The sequence below is a fragment of the Micropterus salmoides genome, unplaced genomic scaffold, assembly GCF_014851395.1.
Source record: "Micropterus salmoides isolate LMB-PRFRI ecotype aquatic unplaced genomic scaffold, ASM1485139v1 Ms_hic_scaffold_1, whole genome shotgun sequence".
Taxonomy (NCBI): Eukaryota; Metazoa; Chordata; class Actinopteri; order Centrarchiformes; family Centrarchidae; genus Micropterus; species Micropterus salmoides.
The window spans coordinates 26,679,092-26,703,527 of NW_024040040.1; the positions used below are offsets into that span (position 1 = coordinate 26,679,092).

The 24,436-nt window shown below is 40.8% G+C and overlaps 2 protein-coding genes across 2 annotated transcripts in view; both read left to right on the forward strand.

Annotated features, from left to right (window-relative positions):
• The window catches only part of LOC119905827 (E3 ubiquitin-protein ligase HECW1), a 104,785-nt gene extending 89,902 nt beyond the window's left edge, over nt 1-14,883 (forward strand). Inside the window, exons 20-30 of the mRNA XM_038723177.1 lie at nt 748-831; nt 978-1,084; nt 2,326-2,440; nt 3,099-3,212; nt 3,920-4,072; nt 4,456-4,554; nt 5,824-5,953; nt 6,119-6,265; nt 6,435-6,549; nt 7,255-7,453; nt 9,633-14,883. Of these exons, the coding sequence (XP_038579105.1) occupies nt 748-831; nt 978-1,084; nt 2,326-2,440; nt 3,099-3,212; nt 3,920-4,072; nt 4,456-4,554; nt 5,824-5,953; nt 6,119-6,265; nt 6,435-6,549; nt 7,255-7,453; nt 9,633-9,744 (1,375 nt within the window). The 3' untranslated portion in view covers nt 9,745-14,883. The remainder of the gene's footprint in view (nt 1-747; nt 832-977; nt 1,085-2,325; nt 2,441-3,098; nt 3,213-3,919; nt 4,073-4,455; nt 4,555-5,823; nt 5,954-6,118; nt 6,266-6,434; nt 6,550-7,254; nt 7,454-9,632) is intronic.
• Nucleotides 14,884-16,742: 1,859 nt separating this feature from the next.
• The window catches only part of stk17a (serine/threonine kinase 17a), a 46,902-nt gene continuing 39,208 nt past the window's right edge, over nt 16,743-24,436 (forward strand). Inside the window, exon 1 of the mRNA XM_038723208.1 lies at nt 16,743-17,168. Coding sequence (XP_038579136.1) covers nt 16,987-17,168 — 182 coding nt within the window. The 5' untranslated portion in view covers nt 16,743-16,986. The remainder of the gene's footprint in view (nt 17,169-24,436) is intronic.

Here is a 24,436-nt window from a genome sequence, read left to right on the forward strand (position 1 = left end):
CAAATGAACCGCTCCACCCTTACACCTAACCAACCAACACCAGGGCTGATTGGTTAGACTTTGTTTCGTTCCTGACCATTCATACCAATTTTCTTTTTAACATGTTTGATGTTTGACTGACACTGGCAACTAATCCAGGGGGAGACATATCGGTAAATAAACCGAGCACCTCACCTCTCTGTGCCTTTTCCCTCCTTTTTTGGTTTTTCAGCACAAATGCTTCTGTATACACACAGTGCAAGCTGCTGGCTAACATCCATGTATGTTTTAGTCAGAACAGGCCACAGGTGCCGTTGTCGAGGGATTTGCAGTCATCTACCTCCAGAGCTCAGTGGTTACGGACCATTGTGTTTCCTGATGCATTTAAGCTGTGGTTAACTTTGCGCTCCCTCCTTACTGTCAACGACTAAAAGATGTGTGCAAGCTGGCGGAAGCGGTCTTTGTGTAGTTTGTCCAGTCTTTGTCCCAAGTTGGTTTGAGATTTCCAACATACAGCTGGAAATGAACTGTCAGTGTAGAATGATTAAGCTGCTTTATATATATGTGTTATATCATGGATGAATGGCTCGTGCCTTGTGCTCAGTTATAGCTTATTGGTAGGCTGTGATTAGAACCTGCATTTAAGTACATTTTGATCACAAAAGTACTCCATGAATCTCAGTACCAAACCCAAATGTTTACCTTTTGAATTACAGTCAGTATAGAAAAGGAACAAATAAGAAAGACTATGTTTTGTTGACTGTTTAGGGAGAAAATCCACTACATTCGGACAGAAGGTACTCAGGGGGTGGAGAAGCTGTCATGTGATGCCGATCTAGTCATCCTTTTAAGGTAACCCAGTGTGCCCATGTTGGGTAACACCTCTTCTCTTTTAGAGTGATTTACTCCCAAATGTCTAAATTCACAACTGAGGCTTGGACTTTGTGTAGTTCAGATAAATGATGTCCTCTGTGCGTTTCTGTGTCCTGTTCTTGTAGTTTATATGAAGAGGAAATCATGTCCTATATTCCGCCTCACCCCATCCACCCTGGCTTCAGCTTCTCTCCTCGCTGCTCCCCCACCTCTTCACCACAGAACTCTCCTGGTAAGTCTGCCAGCCAACCAGTCACACATTTTTGGAGTTCAGATAGTTGACACCAACTATTTTCTATAAATGTCCTTCCTAATGTTCCTACTGAAAACATACTTTTCAAGGTGTCCTTTCCTAATTAATAAAAGCAGCACACACAGTCTTATTTACAAGGTTGTTCATTTGTCATTATACAGCACAAGGTTGTATAACGAAACAAAATTAGTAGTCCCTTCATGCTACACACACAGTCGTTAATATGTAATTGAAAGTATATTAAAATATATAACATATAAAATAAAATAAAGCAATTCATACAGTTATTTATATACATAATAACTATTAGGCTACACATGTATACCCAGAACATTCTGCAGTGCAGTTTTTGAATTTGCACCTGGGGAGAATGTAAACAGCAGCAACCAGATGATAATATGCAAGTTTCATCTTCACATTAAATGTCAAAAACAAAAGTGTAGCAAAGTTTGAAGGAGCTGCCAGCTGCTGCTTCTACAAGTGCCGCCGGTTGCTTGTAAATCCTCTGTAAATGTGAAAGGAATCTGTTAATGATCTCTGTCGTTGTCTGTCATTTCTTATTTTGGTTGCTGGGTGACAAAAGGAAAGCTGGCTCACACTTTAAAGCCATTTCATCACTTAACTGCTATAAAGCCCTGAATTCTGAAAAGAGCTTCCTGCCTAGCTGACATTAAATGTGAACATTTATCCAAAGTCATGATCATAAGCAGTGGAACATTTTTTCATATATTGTGCTTTATGCTATGTTATACTTTGACTCTGCTACATTATATATTGTATAATATCTGGAAATATTGTCTCTTTTTTACCACTAGATGCACTTTAAAATCCAATAATATAATAATAAAACCCTCTGGATGTAACATAATCAGTACTTTTACTTAAATGGCATTTTGTTGATAATACCTCTGTACTTTTATGAAAGCAGCATTTTGAATGCAGGAATCTATTTCTAAGTATTTTGACATACAGTATAGTATTTGTGCTTTTACTTGAGTAAAGGATCTAAATACTTCCTCCACCATTGTGTTACAGAAAATGTTGCCTCTTATGAAAAAAGTCTCTACCTGTCATTCACAGACTCACAAAACTCGCGCCTTAAATCATTTCATTTTAAACAAAGACCTTTTGCAGTGTTTCATATTAACTTCTCTTGTATATTTTCTTTTCTTCTTTTATTTCTGTTCTGTGTGTGTGTGTGTGCGTGCGTGGGCACGCAGGCTTGCAGAGGGCCAGGGCTCCAGCTCCTTACCGCAGAGACTTTGAAGCCAAACTAAGAAACTTCTACAGGAAATTAGAAGCCAAGGGCTACGGCCAGGGACCAGGCAAGATCAAGTAAGACTCAGTGCAGATTACACAACTAAACTTATTGAACCATAGACTTTCCAAACACTGTTTTATTATATGCTCCCATTAAATTGTAGCAGTTATACAGTAGATAATAGGTAGTAAATATCCAGGTAGTAAATCAGACACAGCTCAGAGTGCTTTTTCCGACATTTCTAAAATAATCCCAATCTGGCCCCAGAAATACAGTATGTGTTTAATGATCTGCATCATTTTATTTATGATATTTGATCTATTGTGTAACAACATATAGTAGTACAGTAGTATATGTTCACTGTGCTTTGTCCAGGGAGAAAGGGCCAGTGAGGTAATGTCCTCTAAAAGTTGTGTTTTGGGAATTTGGGTTCCAGTAAAGAATACATTTAAATTTAAATACTTTCAGGAATTAACTACCTACCAACAGAATTGTATTCCTGCCCTTGTAGGGAACGCTTTGAAACTAAATTCAGACCTGCATGTTAGAAAAATTTAACAAAAAATGAAGTTGGATCAATAAAATGTGAAAAATCCAAATCATTCAAAGATTTTATAGACTATAGTTCTTTTGTTGTCTGGTCAAACTTTGGAGGGGGTCCAGGGGAGACTAAAGCTGTACCCTGCATGGAGATAGTCTCAGTGAGATGTGTGGCTGTCCTTGTTGTTGCAGGTTGTTGATCAGGAGAGAACACTTGCTGGAGGGAACTTTTAACCAGGTGATGGCGTACTCCCGCAAAGAGCTGCAGAGGAACAAACTCTACGTCACTTTTCTGGGAGAGGAGGGGTGAGAGTCACAAACACACACACACCAACACACACACACTCTGTCGGTGCAGGAAGCTGCAGGTTTCACATGACGCACAGGAGTGGTCATGACAACACACTCTTAGTGTGACTAGAATCTGCAGGCTGAAAAAGGAAAAGGTTTGTTAATGAAATGTATGAAAGAGGTAGAGAGGAACAGATTTGAGAGTGAGCGAGGAAGACTGAAAGAGAGAGAGTGGTTGATTAATTCAAAGTGAGAGGGACAAATAGATTAAGAATAAAGAGAGAGAGAGAGAAGAGAGTTCATGCCATTAAAGCTTCTCGAGAGGAGCCCTATCAAGCAAGGCTCTCAAGATTCAGGATTTAAGATGGGAGGGTCACTGATATGTTACCAAATCAAAGTACGATTCCGTAACGCACTACACTCTCTATCACAGCATGATAAAATAATAATAAATAATCTCAATCTGATCACTTGGGTTTGCATCTGACATGCTTGGAGGGCAGTGGTGATGTTTCACAGAGGTCCTGAGCATTTACATAATTATTATGATTTGAGCACAGTAAGCATAAAACAATGCATCAAAATGTTTTCTCTGTCACAAGGGTATTTTCATTCCACATTTATGTAGATCAGAGGAAGACTGTATTATCAGTTTAACTGTACAAATACACCATGAACCAAATGCGTAAAAATGTCCTTTCTCTCTCTTCTTGTCTCTTCAGATTGGACTACAGTGGTCCGTCCAGAGAGTTCTTCTTCCTCTTGTCTCAGGAGTTGTTCAATCCGTACTACGGCCTGTTTGAATACTCAGCTAATGATACTTACACCGTTCAGATCAGCCCCATGTCAGCATTTGTTGAGAACCATCTGGAATGGTAAGCTGTGCACCACAAACACACACACACACACACACACACACACAGTGAATCATTATTCGGTAAAACTTGCTGAAATTACTGAGTGAATTAACTATGAAACGTGAGCACACATTGAATGTGTCCTTAAGAGGTTGTTTCATTTTAGTTTTTGTACATAATCAAAACTTAATAATATTTACTGTCATTTATTAAGGGAAATAATGAAAACCCCTATAGTTTGCCATGTTGCTCTACGTGACTGAGAAATATTATAATATAATGTGATATATACTGTGTGTATTAAAGAAATTAGTCTGACGTCGGCAGAGACATTTGGCTCATTTTACGTGTTCATGTGAGACTGTCAAAGTGATTCTAATGTTTTCTGTGCGTGAGTCCAGGTTCCGTTTCAGTGGTCGTATCCTGGGCCTGGCTCTGATACATCAGTACCTGCTGGATGCTTTCTTCACGAGACCCTTCTACAAGGCCCTGCTCAGACAGTCAGTACTCACACCCACACGTACCATAACGTTTGTCGTTAAAACAATAGAAGGAAATTAACTTTATAGAAATCTAATCTTGTGAGGGTATATGTTTGTCTTTCTAGACACACAGACACTTGTTCATGTGCATGCAGAGAACTCTTCTGAAAATGCAATGGTACGATAGAGTTGTGGTGTGAAAGGAGTTATTTCAAGCATCTCGGGTTCTGGAAGAAAAATCCCATATATTTGCTGCACGGACAAGTCACAAAGTAGTTGATGGTTAAAGGCTTGGATAGACATAAACCTCTCCCTGTTGAATCATCACTACAAAAGATGAACAGCTGCGTTATAATATATTTGATACAAGCCTGTGTACATAACATTAGAAGATGAGTAAACTACAAATCCTAAGACGCATTTCAAAAGCATCCAATTGCGAAGCTTAAAGAGGTGATGTTATGCTCTTTGGCTTTTCCCCTCTCCTTTATTGAGTTATATACCTTTTTTGTGCATATACTAGGTTTGCAAAGTGAAAAAGCCCAAAGTCTACACCAAAGGGAGTTCCCATCTCCCACAGAAAACTCTGCTCTGAACTGCCTGAAAACAGCTCATTTGTAGTCCAGCCGCCTCATACAACTCTCGCGGAGCGGCTAGTCAGACACACCCTCAAAAACACTGGTGGAAAAACACTGAGCTGCAGCACACACCTTTCCACAGTTGTTACTGTGATGTAGAGAAAGAGCTCAGTTAAAACTTTATGGATGAAGATTTGTTACAGATTAATAACTCACCACTCTGAAACTCTTGCTCCAGTCCATGTTGCTAAGCTGGTAAAGGGAAACATATACATGCTGAACCGAAGCCGTGTTTACCGGTTTCTCACTGACCCGCCCTTCTCTGCTTCTGATTGGCTAATAGTCCTTAACTAGGAACTGTGCAACTCCCAACAAAGATCATTTAGAGACAAGATGTATCACTCCGTAGCTAAAATGAAGCCTTCAACACAGGGTGAAAAGAGGAGCTACAGCAATGTGCAGTATGACAAAAAATGTGGTGTTTTTTGAAAATTAAACCATGTAAATCTGTTCTGGTACAACCTCTAAATAGGATTTTGAACCTGATAATGAGCATAATACCACCTCTTTAAAATTAGAATAAATTCAACAGCTGTGGTACAGTGTTTTGCTCCCAGCTACTGACATGAATCTGCGCTGGCTAACTGATTAGCAGACGGGCACTGTGTAATTTAGTGGGCTGTATGTGTGAGCGCTGGGTGTCTCTCAGGCCGACAGACCTGTCTGATCTGGAGTATCTGGACGAGGAGTTCCACCAGTCTCTGCAGTGGATGAAAGACAACGACATCACTGACATCCTGGACCTCACCTTCACCGTTAACGAGGAGGTCTTTGGCCAGGTCAGCGGGTGTTTGAGTTACAATGTAAACCACATGCATGTGAGCTGTTGTGCTCTTTAGGATATACATATTATTATTATTATAGATATCCACAAGGACAAGCTGTTAATATGCTGCTTAGATGACTTGAACTGTTAACTAGACCCAGTGCCTCCTGTGTTGCAGGTGACGGAGCGGGAGCTGAAGTCGGGAGGCTCCAACCTCCAGGTGACTGAGAAGAACAAGAAGGATTACATAGAGCGAATGACCAAATGGAGGGTGGAGAGAGGAGTGGTGCAGCAGACAGAGGCGCTGGTCCGAGGCTTCTACGAGGTAAACAATACTGTTTCACTTCTCAGAGAAGATTTTTTTGTCATTTATAAATACTCACTATAAGGCTGTAGGTCTACTGTAAGCCAGCTATAGGGAGCAACATTTGAAACAGAACCCAACAATGAGACAAGAAGATAACATAATAAGTCGTTGTTTTCCTCCAACCCAGGTGGTAGACTCCAGGCTGGTGTCAGTGTTCGATGCACGGGAGCTGGAGCTGGTCATCGCCGGGACTGTAGAGATCGACCTCAGTGATTGGAGGAGCAACACAGAGTACAGAGGAGGTGTGTACGAAACTGTTCCTAAAATCCTTATAGGCCCCTCTTACTCCTAGCATTAACAGAAAAACGTCCTACATCTGGATGTAGCCTGACTCACACTGTGTTTGAGTCTCAGGCGGGTGTGAATGCAGTCTGTACACTTTGGCCAAATTATTAGTTTGACATTAAGTGTATTTCCATTTTTTCCCAGAGTAAGATGAGAAACCCCCCTGATTGTCTGTATGCTTAATATAAAATTGGAGCCAGGCAGCAAGCAGCTTAGCTAAGCTTACCACATAAACAAACAAACAAACAAAAAAAAGGGTATTTTGCCAAATTTCAAACTAAATAATATTGACAGACCACACAAGTGTACAGATGCTGGTAGCAAATTTACCTTTGGACAGAGCCAGGCTAGCTGTTTCCTCCTGCTAAGCAGCATCACGTTTACCATTCAGACACAAGAGTTGTATCAGCCTGATATCATTCCCAGCAAGCAGCTCCGAGTCTCCAGTGGACATAATCCTGGTGTGATTGGATCTTTCTGTAGTGAGGGGAGTTTACCAGAGTTCAGAGTCAGAATGTTTTCTGTTTTTTGTACTCAAAATGCCAATATTGACCTTTTGAAGTTACATTTAAATACAGTATGCATTCATAAAAGAACTGGTATAACCTACACTCGTCTATGCAAAGCCCCTAACCAGAGTGAACCTGCCTCCCGATCACTAGGTTACCATGATGGGCACATAGTGATGCGGTGGTTCTGGGCCGCTGTGGAGCGGTTCAACAATGAGCAGCGTCTTCGTCTGCTGCAGTTTGTCACCGGGACGTCCAGCGTGCCCTACGAAGGCTTTGCCACGCTGCGGGGATCTAATGGTCTCCGACGGTTCTGCATTGAGAAGTGGGGCAAAGTCACATCACTACCCAGGTATCTAACCTTGTTTCCCTTAAAGCCATGCTGCCAAGCCTACTCTCATTAAATATTCTAATAATGAGACTTTTTTCCTTAAAGTCAAAGCCCTGCTGCCTACTTGATGAAAGGTGTGCTCCACTACTTAGACACAACCAGGGGTTTTGTAAAGTTGAAAAATGATCCGGACTGTCAAGCAATCCTCAGAAGGTTCCCTCATCATACACAATCCTGCTGCGGCAGATACTCACTGGAGTACCACCTGTGGATATATCCGCCGTTGAAACAGTCCGCAAGAAATGCTCTATTACCTTCTGTTTGAGCAACGTTTCATAAAAACTAGTGATCTGAGTCTTTTTTAAAGTAAATGTTTTTAGTTGTGATCCTTTTTTAAGCTTTACATCTTCAGTAGGAACCAATGGGCTTGGAGCTGGGAGACGCAGACAGAAAGTTTTGTAAGACAAACTAACATATTGTTGGTTTGGCTTTTTAATGGGATTTATGACAAAAAAATCAGAACATCACCAGCCAGTTTACTGCAGTGACAACAACCAGAATCTATTGGGGGCTATATTAAAATGATCATGAAAACTTTCCACAACAGCATTATAATGTTCCACATATGTATGTGTTATTTGGGTAAAACTTTAAATGAAAATGCAATTTCCACATACTTATATGGGCATTGGATGACCATATTAAAATGAGTTGTACTATGTTTTACAGTGGACAATATTCAAATGTTAATTCAAAATGAAAATGCAATATAATCAATGTAACCTGATTTTCCATTTGTGTAAGCAGTATTAAGTCACACTTGAAAATGAAAATGGCAATTGGCATTTCATTTTCAAAGACTTAACTTGCAGACAACTTGCAGCAGACAATATTTATATATAATATAAATGCAGCGCAGCACCCCCAGTCTATTACATTTTCATGTTACCGTGCTCTTTTGGTGCCAAAATGAAATGAAATGCAATCTGTTACTCTGCTCATCAAGGCGGGTCTTCAGTCAGGACGTCACATCCCCATTCAGTAACTTGGTTCATTAACATTTACAAGTTCCGTCCACTGACCTGGGCGCACATCGGAGAAGTTTGCCCTCAGGCCAGATATCTAGGTACCACTTTACTGTGATATAATTTATGAAATACAAATACAGAATGAGAAAACAGTGAAAATGCCATCACAGTACCCTAGAGCTGAGTGTGAAACAATCAAATGTGAAATCAAATGTATGAACTGAGAACACTAACCACCTCACTGTCAGTAAACACCGTTAAGACTCTTGTTTCCCACATGTCGACGTAAATGAAATACAAAACCAGAATAGAACGGGGAAACAATTTTAAATTGTCTCTACAGCTTGTTTCAACATAACTCTGCTTTCATACAAAGCCTTTTTCTCTTGTAAAATAAATCCTTCTGAATTGAGCAAAACAGCAACTCAGTTTGTAAAATCATCAGGAGGCATCATTTAGCATCACAGCCAATGAAATTGTCACAAAAAGTCACCTCTTGTGTATTTTCGTGTGCAAAGCAATACTTTTGGGCTGTTGTCACTGCAGGTCATGTACTATACTTAGCACTTTGGACCAGTAATGTGACCTGAGAGGTTTGGAAGGCAGACGTGTCATTAAGGTTGTTCCTTTCAGAAGTGCAAGGCGGTTATTAAAACTGCCTGCCACCTCAAGCATTTTGGTTTAGATTATATTATTTCTTTACTGGCACCTGAAGCTTTACATACAGTGTAAAGCTCGGACATTGCCCAGTTCACTATAGTGCACCAGCTCAGTAGAAGAACTATTATGGTATGTCCCCTCATCTGTAGTGCAGGTAGATCTGATAATGTGCAAGGTGTGTTCCTCTGACCTTACAGTAGGACTTTCATTTGGCAAACACACATTAAAATGTGAACGTGCTCAGCAGAAACAGAGAGCAGGGCTCAGGTTTCACTGCAGAGCAGGGGACAATGCGCACAATAAATCTTATATACTGTATGTAGATGTGATGAAATTTCAGTATTGAATTGAGAAATTCCTTTTGAGTTCTCATACCAACAGGTTTGCATTAATTAAAACGTGTTTATATTTGGACGTCCAAAATAGATACATCTGGTGTGCTTCAGTTATTCCCTTGTGATCCTCCGTTCTCTCTAACAGGCTGCCTGTCTCTCACTCTGTCTCCCTCTCAGAGCTCATACGTGTTTTAACCGCCTGGACCTGCCTCCGTACCCTTCCTACACCATGCTGTATGAGAAACTGCTGATTGCGGTGGAGGAAACCAGCACATTTGGCCTGGAGTGAGAGACAAACCAACACTGCATCCCTCTCTGTGCAACGCTGGCTGGGCTAAAATGCAAGAGAAAAAGCAGCTCTCGTGTGCTGTACTGCCTGGATTGTACTCAACAACGTTTTTGGTCATGTGGATCTATGTACATCACTGTTATGGTACCGTGTGTTAGAGTCCACAGTATGACAGTGTGTGTGTGACAGCACCACAGCAGGACTACGGTTATTTTTATATTAATCACTAAGACTGAAGAATATGAAACACTAAAACAGCGTTTTTTTTAAATATTTATATATGTGTATATATATATATATATATCCAGTATATGCATATCTGAAGAAGGGGTATGTAAAATTGAATCAAGATCATTTAAGTTGCATGTAGCAAAATGCATCATCCATCCAAAGGTAAAATTCTACAGTAATAGAAAACGCTAACAGACAACAAACTAACAGCAACAAGAAAACCTATAGCTACACAACTAGAACTTTACATAAAATCTATGAAAGCTAAATACTTGAGAACTTGTTGGAACTTATATTTAAATTTATCCTTACACCTGGGATGAACATTTGAATTCACAGAAAAGAGTTAAATGATAAAGTAAAAACAAAGAGAAACAAATAGAATAGAATCAGAAAGAAAAATAAAACAAATTTAGACAAAACAAGCATTTAATAGAAACAGAAATTAGGAAAGAAATTTATACTGGACAAATAACATTAAGCGTGCACATAAAACAGATCTTCAGGTTTGTCATTTGTTACACCAAACAAGAATTGGAGAAGTTATAATTATAGTAATAATGTTGGCTAATTAAGCAGTTAACATTTAAAAGAGCTTAGAACACACACATTTTTACATTTACGTTTGTACTTTTCTGTGAATTCAAACCTGAATTCGAATGAAGTGTGCAAATTCCAGCACACCAGATCCTCAGGTGGTTTGCTGCTCTAACACATTCAGATAGATCTAAATGTGGCTTTAAAGAAGTGGTTCAAAGCATAATACAGATTTCCAAAAGCTCATCAGATAGATGCAAAGTCTGGTAGCCCTGATGCCAAAGGAACAATCATGAGTGGTTTTTAATCTGAAGAGCCTACGAGGATCATTATGTATTTTGTCTGGACCTTGGCGGGCCGATAGGAGCCTGCCTGAGGATCGTGTACACAAGGAATTAGAGTGATGTAGCTTGGTGCCAGACACCAGTCATTTCAGGGTGACCAGTGGAACTTTACAATCAACTCTGAAACTATAAACAATGTAAAGATGCTTACATTATATAGATCTTGTCTGTTTGCTCCAGTCAGTGCTGTAGCTACCCCCGATGAGAGGGGACATTTTGACAATAGACAGAGCTGCAGAAGTTCAAGCAACAGGGATTACTTTTTCTAGACCACTTAGCTTTTTGGCTTAAGTTGAAGACATCATGGCTAATGACAGCAATTAATAAATCCTGCACTTTGCAAGTTGACTAAGAAGAGAGGCTGGGCTATCCCTGTTTTCTTTACACAGATAGATGTAAAGGTAAAAATGTGTTTGTAGATAATTTAAAAGAGGCCAGAAAGAAGCCTGCAAATTGATAAGAAAATAAATAAGTAAATGTGAGGAACCTGAGGACCCGATGAGGATTCAGATAAGATGACTACAGTGAGTAGAAGCTGGGCCACTGAAAAATACGTCAGTGTCCATAATGCTGTTAAAATATTCAACAAGCTCCTCAGTAATGAGCAGAGACACAAGAGAAGTGCTTAAAGCCTTTCAAGAATTGGTCTGACACGGTCTGGCACAGTGAAACTGTGGAAAGAGTGAAATAGGATTACTTCATAAACAGCTTGTCCTTTGGTGAAATTCAGATACAGTACACTGCCTGCAAATCAAAAAAGGTAAAGGGTGTAGTGTACTCCTTTAAACAGGTGGATCTAATGGGATGAATAACTACTACAATACCTTTTCCAGTTCTGATACTCAAGAAGTTCAGTCCAAAGTGAGGACAGCAGCCGGCCACAGACTCTCACGTTCTCCTCTGGATAGACAGCAATGTTACTGACAGAGAACTGAAAGTGTCTTGTTCTGCAGTGCTTTCAAAAGCAGAGATGTCACATCCCCTGATAAAGTAGCCATCAACTCCAACACAAGGGCTTCTGTGAGACTGAAGGTGACCATGTGATCAAGCAAACAGGTAGTTCATGAATCCTTGACGACAAAGAATGCATGTGGACGTTGTGTCCGCAGCTGGCTGAATCCTGTTGGCCAGAGTGGTGCTTCCTCTGTCGGCGTCTCTGCTCCTGCCGTATGAGCGGGAGCTGCTTGTACTCTTATTCAAGACCTCCATTGATGAACTCCCTCTCTTTGTAACGTCTCCACAGTGTTGCTCTTTGCACGGAACAGCTGGTTCAAAGCCGCATGTAGGTTTCTAAGGGCCTGGGATCATTGGCTCAGCTCCTTGAACCAATCCGGCCTTTCTGGAATAAACTTGTGTAATGGGGCCCGTGGACAAACCAGTGTAATATATGCAATAGTTTGGACCTTTACTCCAATCTATTCCACAGTTTACCATGTTCTCTCAGACAATGACCGACTGCAGCATCTCTAGTCCAGTAATGAAAGTGTCCCTCGGTATGTGGCCTGTGGGGTTGAGGACTTAGTTAGTACCTGAGCTTGACATAAGGAAAGTCCTGAGTTCAGATCTTTGCCTTGGTTCTTTTTGATTTGCATGTTCTCCTAGTTTTCTGTGACTTTCCTCTCACACGCCAAACATAAGTCCAGTTCATTGGAGATTCTGTTGTCTGTCTGATAAATTTTCTAAAGTGATGTCACTTGCGTCAGCGTCGGTTACAACATTGAAATCTCAATGAGCAGTGAGCTCCCCACACATCTGTAGCCCACTGCTCATGTCTGCTACTAGCATAGCACACCAGAATCCCTGTTGGCTGTCGAATTGCATCGTGGGTAATGCAGGCACCGGATTTCGCGACAACAATGTCTGGAATAAAAAAGACAATGTCTCCAGTTGTGCTGCATTGGTTTTGATACTTTTTTTAAACTGTACAGCACGAGTCCAATAATCGTCGTCTGCGTATTTATGTTAGTTGGACAGTTGTACAGAACAGGACCTACCCACATTTGGATCTAGCGCAAGAAAAGCAAGACAGCTGCACATGCAATACAAAGTATAAATGATATTCTGTCACATGTGGAGGTTGTCCAGATGTGCAGCCCAGTATCCACGGGGCTTATGTCCATGCTAGATGATTCAGTATGGCACAATTTACATCCAGTTTCAATGCAGTAAGTAGTGTGGCCTTTGTGTAGCAAGTTGGAAAGTAACGGTGTGGAGGCTGGATGATTAGTGCGTCGAACTTTCAGGCAGGAGACCAGAGATTGCATCTCATCACAGACCTGCAATTAAGGTTGGCCTAACCCTTTTTTGCCTAGCCCCAACCACACTGGAACCGTAGTTTATTTGCCATGACGACAATCTTTCCTTGACCCTAACCCTACTGCAACCCTACCCTACCTTTTTTTAACTGATTGGCATTGGATGTAAAACTATTGTCAGTTAACATCATCTAGGGTTTCACACAATCATCCAGTATCAACATTCTTGTCTGGCGATAGGTTTAACATATGATGCCCTTGAAATGCCAAGTGTAAATGGGTCCAGGGTTAAAAGTGTTAGCCCTGACAGAGAATGGCAACTTGGATGCTGTCCTTCCCTGTCATTCACCCAAAGCATGCTGGGATAGGCTCGAGCCCCCCGCCCCCGGACAGGACTAAGTGTAAGGAACAGGTAGTCAGATTTCATGACATGACTGAATATACACGTCATATGAACAGTATACAGGTTCAAACTTCACTTTTTTTATCATTTTCATTTGAAACACTACTGAGATAAACATCTCAAATGACGTGTGATGTTACCTAAATGGTGCTTTATTTGCGTACTAGCTACAGAAATGATCACAATGGGGTAATCCGGCACTACAGAAGCTTAATTCTTGCAGATGAAGGTATAGATATATGAAGATTAGGCAAAGCAAGAATGAATTTGATTCGAATCACTGTACGTTAGTGCTGCACTCATCCTTGGCAGTGGCGAGGCCTTATCCACTCATCTCTACAAGCATGAGGACAAGGCTGTGATTATGTTGCATCTTCTCTGTCTTTTTTTCTACAAACTTTTGTACTGTTATTTATACTGTATCATATTTCTAAGTAAAGGGGAGTCCTGAAGCTCCCCTCGAATGTTTTGTTAGTTTGCAGTTTTTTGATGTTGTCATAAGAAGCATCAGTCAAAGAGTTTGCCTTCACTTTTAGAGCCTTTGCGTTTTGTCTTTTCTATTATGTCTTCAGCTAGCTGGTCATCTGTCGCTCAGTGCAGAAAACATTTCTTTTTCCAATCAGCTCACAGAAACTTTCTTTTTTTGTTCACCACTTTCTTTGGGTCAGTTTCAGTATTGAGGTTCTGTCTATGTTTTCAGAAATGTATTCAATGTCACAGATGTCTCACTATTTCATACATTTCAAAGCTGCATGTATCCAGCAAGTAATCTGTGTTTTGGGCAGTTTAAGACAACAAATGACAAAGATAAAAATAAGAGATTTTTGTATGTAATTTGTTGACAGTGTACGGAAGTTTTGTTTTTATTGGGTTGATATGTTGAATTCATACATTGTAGATCTTGAACAGTGGAATTTATTCTGGAAAAAGAATGGTTAACAATGCTCCTATAACGTGGATATTGATCACAGCTATTATAGAAATATTTAAATAAGCTTTTGGAGAAGTAAGAATCATGAGATGTCTACCAAAAGATAAGGTGGTGGCAAACTGTAGCAGCTGTTTGGTATTTCTGTCTTTTCAACCTATTTATTTGTCTATTTATTTTCATTTTAAAAAGGGACTTTAACCAAGGGAACATGTGAATGAGTCGACAGGTGGGGGCAGCTTTGCTGGAGGGTGACACTGAAGCATGTGTATGTTTTTGTTTTGTTTCTAGTTGTGTGTCTGTGTGTATACACATGTAAATAATGTGGAAAGGTACAGTTCTGATTTGTCTGAGAACGGGTTCCTAAATACTCAGACTGTCCAATCACCCCACCACACAATACAACTGTTTATGACTCTCAATAAAAAGGTCACTTTGTTACTTCTCTGCCATTGTGTGGATATAATGTACAGACTGAAACTAAAGATGACGTGAAGATTAAAAAGCATGGGCACCACTGCAGCCCCGGTTTGGAATCCAACCCAGGGCCCTTTGCTGGATGCCATACCCCCTCTCTCTCTCTCTCTCTTTTCTCTCTCTCTCTCTCTGCAGCTGTCACTATCCAATAAAGGGAAAAATGCCCAAAAAAGAAAAGTTCAAAAATAAGAACATTAAAAAGTGACAATCAAATTTCAAGGTTCATTCTTGACCCTGGAAATATAAATTTAACAAACAAAATTATCTTCTCAAGGTAAATGAGCTATCCCACTCCACTCCTACTTTTGAGAAATAAAAACCTTTTGTCAAAAAAATCTTATCAACTAGCTTGGTTTCACTGTGGCTGTCAGCCACATTCTGTGGCCTTCATGAGCTGAAGGCGTTCGCTCAGTTGTCATTTGATCATTGATTTGTCATGTGTATTTTCAGATTTCAGCAATTACTTTGGTGAGTACAATTAATCTTAACTGACAGAATTGATGTCCAACATTGTGAAAATAATAATCAAGAATGAAGAAAGAAATATGATGTCCAGCAGTCTTAGACTTACTTGCATGTTTGACTTGACTGCATACAGGGCGGACTGGGAATTAAAATTGGGCCACTGAGACTCAGGTACACAGCTTCTCCACCTTCTCAGTCACTGTGACTTACATGACCCACATAATACACAATAGTGCAACATAATGGAGCAGAACAACAACACAGAGGAAGACCCATCCACTACAGTAACAATACTTACTGCAGTCTGTTATAAAATGTGGCAGCAAGTTCATTTACAATATTCAATCCAGCTCACTAACCGTTTTGTTATCATCTAAAACATTTAGCTGTGCTCACATGGCTGAGCTTCCAGTGAAAGACACAAATAATGTTGTTTACTGAAAAGCCGACAAGGGAGCTGACGCTGATGTATCACGTCGGCTAAATGCAGTGAGAATGGATTAGTTTAACCTGCAGCTGATAAAAATATTACTGTAACATTGCAGTGGGAGTTGACCTGAGTTTCCAGCATGTTGTGTGAAGCTGTCCCTCTTGTGTCTTACTCTCTTTTGGCTCTCTCATGAGTTCGAGCACTTGCATGAGCACACTCTTGGAAAGATAGTGGTTGCAATCTGAAACCTCACTGCTAGAGGCCACTGAAAACTACACATGGCCCCTTTAATCAGTTGTTACTCTTTAAGTGATACATTATACTAAGTAGTTGCTAAGTAGCCTAATCTCTCTTATCTCATGATTACCTGGTAATTTAGTTAACATTTTTGTGGGGCTCCCTCAAGTAAAGTAGCACATGTACCACTAGTGTAATTACAACCGCCCGCAGTATAATTAATTCACATCTACCAGTGGCAAACACCATAACCTTGATTCCTGATGCACAAGTATCGAACTTTACTTACAACAACAATCCCCACCAGATCCTGCCAAACTATAGGCTACTTACCTATCTTATATCTTCACTATCATGAAAATAAAACATTGTGAAAAAAGTGAGTAAAAGTCTCATTGTTGAAAATGGCAGTAGGAAATAAAAATGGACCTTTAAAAAAATACAAAAAAAACTGTATTTAACATAACGCTGTCATTATTAACGTAACTATTATAAAATAACATTTAATCATTATCACTTTTTTTTATTTCTTTTTACTATATCAATATCAGTTTTTTGTACTACTAATTGAGATCAGTTTGGGGATCGGATGCATGATCCGCTGTGCTCTTCTATGGCTCCATCCGATTGGCCAGCCCGCCTGTCAATCAGCAGCAGCTCCCGTGGTTACTGAGAGCAGCAGTCCGGTGTGTCAGTGAGGATCCAGCTGAAGACCGCACCGAGAGGACAAGTCCAGCCGGAGGAACTAGATCACCATGAGCCTGTCCGCTGTGTTCCCTGACAGAGTTGTGGACTCAGCTGGTGCTGTGAGCCCTCAGGCTGCCCTGCACTGATCTCTGTCTGTCGCCCGTGTTGTTTAATAGCAGTGTGCTGAATTACCTTTGTAAGTTTTAATCCAGACTTTTGTTAACCAACCGCTCCAATTAACCGACGCCATGATCCCCGAATGTCCGCGCGCCGGGGACACCAGAAGCCGGACCCGCATCCAGCTCAGCCCGGCTGCAGAACCGAGCCAGGACCGCAGCGCCAGCGGCTTGTTGTCCGAAATAAAAACCACCATCTGCAGCGAACCTTTCACCGAGCACTACGCCGTCATCCCCGGGAAGGAGCTCGGAAGGTGAGGCGACCTGCACAGTCCGGTATCAGACAGACTGCTGGTCCGGGGTGAAGTTACGCAATACTTGTGAAGTTGAATGGAAATATTATTTGTGGTTTTGAAGTGTTTCATCGAGAGAACATGCAACTCCTCTGTGCATGGCTGTTTGGAGTGTAGGTGCGTGTGTGTGTGTGTGTGTGCGTGTGTTGTTGTTGTTGTTTACTGGGCAGCTGTCACCCCTCCTGCACCCGGGGCTGGTTAATGTGACTGTAACAGCGATGTTTGGGACTTAGTTCTTCTGCATTTCTTTACTACAATTGTACAAAATCTCCCCTTCCATCTTAAAGTGAACAGGCGCGCTGGTCCACAGACGTACATTTGGATTCAAAAGCAATATCAGTATCAGTATGTTACTTTTACTGCTGATACAATATGATCTGATTATGGGATTGGCAAGTTTTGATTGATCTTTTTTCTAGTTGTGTCAGTTTAGAATGTGAATAAAAGCATTCATCAGATTAAAAAACATCTGCCCCAGTATTTGATAGCAGTCTGGCAGCTGTGTCCGAGTTTGAACATGTTTCACACAGGGTTTCTGAAAGTTGATGATTAGAGGAAATGCCCTAGGTGCTGGAGTCTAAACTGAGCTGGGATATAGCCCCCTAACAAAGTCACAAGACCAATCCCCTTCTGATTAGAATATGCTTTACTATGATGAATCACACACAGACTGTCAGTGTGACATGGTTCTCTGTTAGCTTAGCATTGTGGCTGTGTGTGGTGACCAGGGGACAGCCTCAGAGATAAGAGCTCACTGTAGACTTGGCTGAATCAAAGTTACTTCATCCAACAATCTCCTGATAGACTGAAGCAAGGTCTGTTTGAGTCTCAGAGGGCCACAACAAAGCCTGTGTGTGTGTATGTGTGTGTGTGGTTTTGCATCGCATGACCTGACATTGTGACAGAGATTAGCTGCAATGGAACAACATGAAAGGTTGTAATCTACCACTGTGACCTACAGCACTGTAGAAAGGGCAGATTGTTGGTAGATAAGCTGATACAGCGAGGCGTTACGCTGGATCAAGATGTTGTCTTGTATTGTCTGATGTAACCACGCTCAGAGTGGAGCTGAGGTTCTCTCACACACTCTTACATATATTTATATTTAAATCACGTTTTTTTAATCACATTTTATTTATTTAGCGGGTCATAAGGGGCCAGGGCTGAACAATACTGCCACTTTTTGTTACTTTTACAAATTATACTACAGAACTTATTCAGTAATGGTCAGATATAACCAAGCCATTCAAAGGATGTGCTATCTTTACTGGGAGGTGGAGAGAATTGCACAGTTGGCCAATTAGCTTGAAATTCTCCTGGGCCTGGTTTAACAAATCCAAGAGCTTACACCGTCTTATCTAAAATCATCATCGCTCTGAGAATCATTTGCATCCTAAAATAAATATAAAAAACTTCTCAACCTCAATAATTCAGCATTATTCAATCATACTGGCAAAGCACATTCAAATAATGATGACAGTGGCATATCTTAATAAGAGTCCACGTCACTGCTGTGTTATGATAAAAATTATAACAGACCCTATTTGTCAGATGCCTTATCAGAATTATACTGGACCTCAAATTCAGAATGATTGCTGTGAGACAGATTCATTCAAACTCTGTCAGTCCTTTCCTGAACTGAACAATCAGTAGTTTTACTGAAGTCCTTGACTTAAAACGTAAAATTGATTTATTTTACCACTGAGTAACATGCAGTAAGATAATCACCTACAATGTATTTTTGCATCTGTGTGGGACAAAGAAAATAACCGAAACCATTTACTGACTGTAACAGCAGCCTGTAACGTTCCTTTAAGGCGTTGTTTTAGTTGACACATGTTGTATCATTACATTATTATTATAGCAGTGGTGCAGAAATTACTTATAACCTATAAACATTTAGAAAATCAATTTTATGTGACTACTAACAGAAACACGCTCCTCGTGTTGCTCATCCTGATATACTGTATCAGGCTTGTGTGGGGACAAAAAGTAAACAGGATTTTTGGTGCTGTCTTGACAAAGCACAATGGGATGGTTTTGCTTCAATTCACAGAGTGTAGGCCTGAAGAGCACCACATTGTTGGGTCTCTGTCTAAAATACTGGTTGCAGCGACGCACTGACACAAGTTCTGCAAAGCGACATATTTTTTATGATGTCGATGAATCACCTCAGCCCCAGTCATGATCCAGCTGACTGTTAATTAGCTGCACATTTGCAGGATTAAGTTTAAGGGCTTGTTGCTCTGACAAACGCTGTAGATATACATTTTAAATGTAGCTTGGAATAACTGAAAAATTCATACACGAATTAACGGTTCAGTGTGTAAGTTTTAGTGGCATCTAGTGGTGAGGATCGTGAATTGCAACCAGCAACTCACGGTGCATTCACGGGCTCCTCTGATGGTCCCATTTCCCAAGTTGTGAAGTCGTTCTTCCGACTTCAGTGTGAGCTCATGTGCTCTTAAGTCAGAATGTGGAATCAACATGGACGCCACTACAAGTTGTGTTAACATTATCAGAGCATATAAACAACACATAGACATCTAGTTCACTCTACATGGAAAACTAACCGTTATAACAATATTACAAAGTATATGTTTGCAAAATATGTATATGCAATATGTGATTTTGCATGAATCAAAGTTCTGTATACTTCGTGATGTCCTGTGTGCACTTTATTTCTTTTTCTGAAATAAAGATTTAAGGAGGAAAAACGATTCTGATTATATCAGTCACCGCTCACCACTCCCTTTGCAAGCACGCAGTAAAAGCTACGGTGGGCGACACACTCTGTCGGCTCTTGTGCTAAATAATACGCCTGCATTTGTCAAAATTTCACTTCTCTTCTTACTTCTAGCCACAGTGACGTCACCCTTTGCTTTGTGGGCTACCGTTTTGAAACCTCGCCATACTGTTATATATTTGGACGAGGCGTTAACTGTGATATTAACTGGGATTTTGGCTATCGAAAAACAGGCTTTAAACAAAATGTACTCTACTTACCATAAAAAATTAACAGCATCTTTTAGTACAAACAAACGCTGAACAAGAGTTTTAGGACCGAATGTTATTAACTTTTTTGTTAATTAACTTTCATGAAATGAAAACGCACTGTGAAAGGGTCAAAGCTCTGAGACAAAAACACAGACAGCACCCAAAAACAAGTTCACGGCTGGTTAACTGTGCACAGAGCTTTGGATACCAGTGTCCTCTATCCTGATTGACAGGTCGCCGTGGTAGAGACATGTCAACAACAGCTGAGTAACTGCCCACAGTTGTCAATTAGTCTCGTGAAATCAACTGTCACCGGCCTAAACTGTCATTATACAAACTGTTAAGTATGTAAGGTAATAGTCATTGCTCTTGTGAAGTGAAAATTGAGCTCTTTGAATTTGAGATTTTTATACAAACATGATTAATTGTTCAGCCCTAATAATAAGGGCTCATGTACGGCTGACTAAGGTAAATAGATTAATTGTCATTAATTAATAATTACTTCATTGTTTAATATGTCAGAGAAGTGATGTCTTAAGACGGCTTGTTTTGTCTGATCAACAGAATAACCCAACAATGACTGAACAGCAGCAGATCCTCAGGTTGGATTGTTTGGCATTTTTGCTTCTTGTATGACTTAAATGGACTATAATAGTTTATACATTTTTTGTCGATGGAACAATAAATTAATTGACTACTTCAGAGCTAACGTTGATTGCTTCTGGCTTTGAGCCTGAACACAGTTGAAGGTGTTTTTCAAAGCAGTCATTATGTGAGAATACTTAATTTCTGTTGGCTAGTGAGCATGCCTTTATATTTAAGCTCGGAGCTCTGATGTTGTGAAGTGGTCTGCTGGAAGACTACTGGCTGTGGCTGCTGCAGGGCCCTCCCTTCACCTTCCTGTAGGAGTAGTAACACAGTGCACCAACAAGCTGTTTTATTGTTCTGGTGGTTAATCAGCGTAATAACAGATGAAGGGGTTGCCGTTCTTTGGTTGTATTTATTCCCTGACTCTTGGCCAGTTCCCTGGTTGAGCCTCCTGAACTCAGTGGTGGAATTCCATTCATGAGGCTTTTTCAGATTAAAGTCTTGGCCTTCAACTGGGCTTAGTCTGCCCATGCACTGCTCTCTTCTGGGTGTGAGTCAACATCACCAAAAATCTGTTTTTAGGGGCATATGCGAGTGAAATACCCTGAATAGTCTGTTGTATTTATTTCTGAATCCAATCTTTTTCTGTGGAAAGTTCCAGCCTACGGTTTGTCTCTGCGGGTGAAATTCCCGGCTGGACATCGGGACGTAAAACTGAAGCAGGGTCGTGAAACGAGCATGCAGAATATTCTGCCTGTAGTACCGTGTTCTAGCAGCGTGTGTGTATATAAAGCGTCAAGTGTGCGGTGTATGGTGAGCAGCTTCTGGACTGAGGTGTGGATGCTGCCCAGCTCACGCCTCTCCGTCCAGTTGACCTCCCAGCATTCCTACTCTGTGGGGAAACTCCCTGCACTTGTGGACTGAGCGCAGATTTTCCTGCCTGTTGGCTGCCCCGCTCCCTTCCTCACTGGGCCTGCTAAGCTTACTTTGTACATTCCTCTGATCAGTAAATACTTCTTCCACCTTCATTCTGACTGTAAAAAGCAGATAGCAAGAGAAGGAGTACCTGTTTTTCATATGAGAGCGAAATGCTCGCTTGTACAGCCCTGCGTTACTGCTGACACTGTTGTAAACCACAAGCTTTTAGATAACTTTCCTAACATTCAGGCAGACGCTGGCTGTACTTCAGTATGTTACAAAAAAACTATTTTAGGGCTGCAACTAGCAATTAATTTCATTTTCCCAATGAATTGATTAACTGGTTTGTCTATAATGTCCAAAAAGGAGAAAATGCCTTTTGCATTATCCCACAGTCTCTTGTTCTGTCTAACAGCCAGTGTTCAGGTTACAGTGATATAAAGAGCAGCACATCTTCGCATTGGAGGCTGAAACTAGAGGATGTTTGAATGCTTTATCAATGAATTAAAGGATTCATTGATTCTGAAAATACGTGCTGGTTATTATTCTTCTGTTGATCAGCTATATTGTTTAAGCTCTATATTAACCATCAGAGGGAAAGCTGAGCTGGCTTTATGTGTCCAAACATTTGACTGGTACTGTATCTATTTGTATCAGTTTTCATGTATTACGCAGGTGAGTGTTGGTACCAACACTTCTTGTTGGAGTGTTCATCTGAGATGTGAGAGCTCGCTGCTGAAAAAAATTTCATTCACAGCCTACAGTGTGTGCTGCTGAAAACTCTCTTCATGAATAGAAACAATAAGGAAACTGGATATTATTAAGAAGACTGTAAGAATATGTTGTGCATTGAAACAGTGGTTGTTTGACCCAGCTCGCTGGCTACTTTTTGTAGAAAAGGCTGAGGATGGGGGAGTTTAAGGTAATACCCTCCAGGATGTCTCTGCAGTCGCAGATGGCCCACAGCCAAGCTCCTTTAGTGACTACGACAATGGTGAGGTAGTCGCTGATTTCCATATGGTTAAGACCCAAAGCTTTTTTCATGATGGGTCTTAGTGACAGATATGGCCTCTCTCTTATTACTCCATATGGTCCTGGGCAGAGCTCTTTAGTGATTGCACGTCATCTGGCTAGGACATCAAACTAGGAACCCATCTTCATGACTTTGGTTAGAGTTATTTTTTAGACAAAATTAGCTGATTGTTGATATTGTCATTATTTTTAATTTTGACTTATTGCACTGAATGTCTTCTCACGTAGGCAAAGCTTAAATCAACTCCAGAGCAGAGACGATGATAAGTGATAATACCTGGTGTGTGTCTTGATGCTCAAAAATCACAGAGGCAAAATAATCATTTTCTTTCAGTGAATCAATGAGTTGCTTCACCCCCACTGGTGAGGTGACTTTGAGCCTTGTGTTGACCTGCTACTTTGATAGTGATGTGAACATGTATGAATTATAAGATTAAAAAGGGTCATAATGGAGGCATAAAACTGGACCTGCATTTAGCTGTAAGTTAGTCAGACACGTTTGATGTGAAAGCTTGATGACTTCCTTTTATTAGTTTTTGCACTCTGCCATCCTCTCATGACCAAGGTCGTGTTTCATCATAATCTGTGTAAAATATATCAGGGTGTGAAATTGGAAATACTGACTGCGAGATCTGTTGTCAGAGCTTTATCTTGTCACGTTGTCCTTCATTAGCTGTATGGTCTCTAACTGTATAGTCTGTCGTGTACTATTTATTGGCAGTGATGGAACCTAGCCTAACTTACAGTACATGTGTGATGGCTGACATTTGGCTGTGGGAACCGATAGGGATCAGTCATCCTGCCCGTGTGTTTGTGGCTTTGAGCCAACCCTGGTGTGCACATGGGGAATCAGTTGATGATGGTAGTGTTTGGCTCCAAGCCAGTGAAAATCTTTATTTCATTAAATTCATCCAGGGCTGCCTGGCAGCCTGTCACAGAGCCCAGCTACGAGCCTGCAAACAGGATCCACAGTCCACATGGTTAGAACCAAGGATCCACTGACATGGTTTTAGAAACCTGACACTGAAACTAGCAGGGCTGGGTCTGAACCTAGCAATTATTAGTTCAAAGGTGTCTAAGTTGCCAGTGAAGTGATTCACTGATGACAGCATAAAACTGCTCAAGCTAACTCAGAACTCTGCAGTTTAAACATTTACACTTAAGCTCTACAGAAGAACTAGTTTGTGCGGTGCAAGCAGTCTTAAATAAGTGGTGCACTTAGTAAACACTTACACTATAACTAGGTCATGTAGACCCTGAGCTCTCCATCAGATGTGTTCAAATGTTAGCCGTGTAGAAATGCACACAGCACTGTAAGGCTTCAGGCTGTAACTTCTTTAAAGTAATTGTAATCATGCCATCACCTCTGGCTTGGTCTGTGTACACACAAATGGAAACACACACACACACACACACCAAAGCCATCTCTTTCAGGGTGTAGTCTGTGAACGAGGCTGCTGGCTTTGGAAATGTGCTGATGCTGCTTTAGAAAAGGCTGTGGTGGCCCAGTACACTTTCTAAAGAGCAGGCCCAGACTCTATCTATGGGCTGTTCCCAGGCATGACCAAAACACACCCTGGACATACGGGAACACAGAGAAGGATGCTTAAATAGTGAAAAATAAAAATCATAGTCATAATTCTGTCTTGCGCTACCACCACGTTAAAGAAGCAGGACCACTCACTCTGCATCTG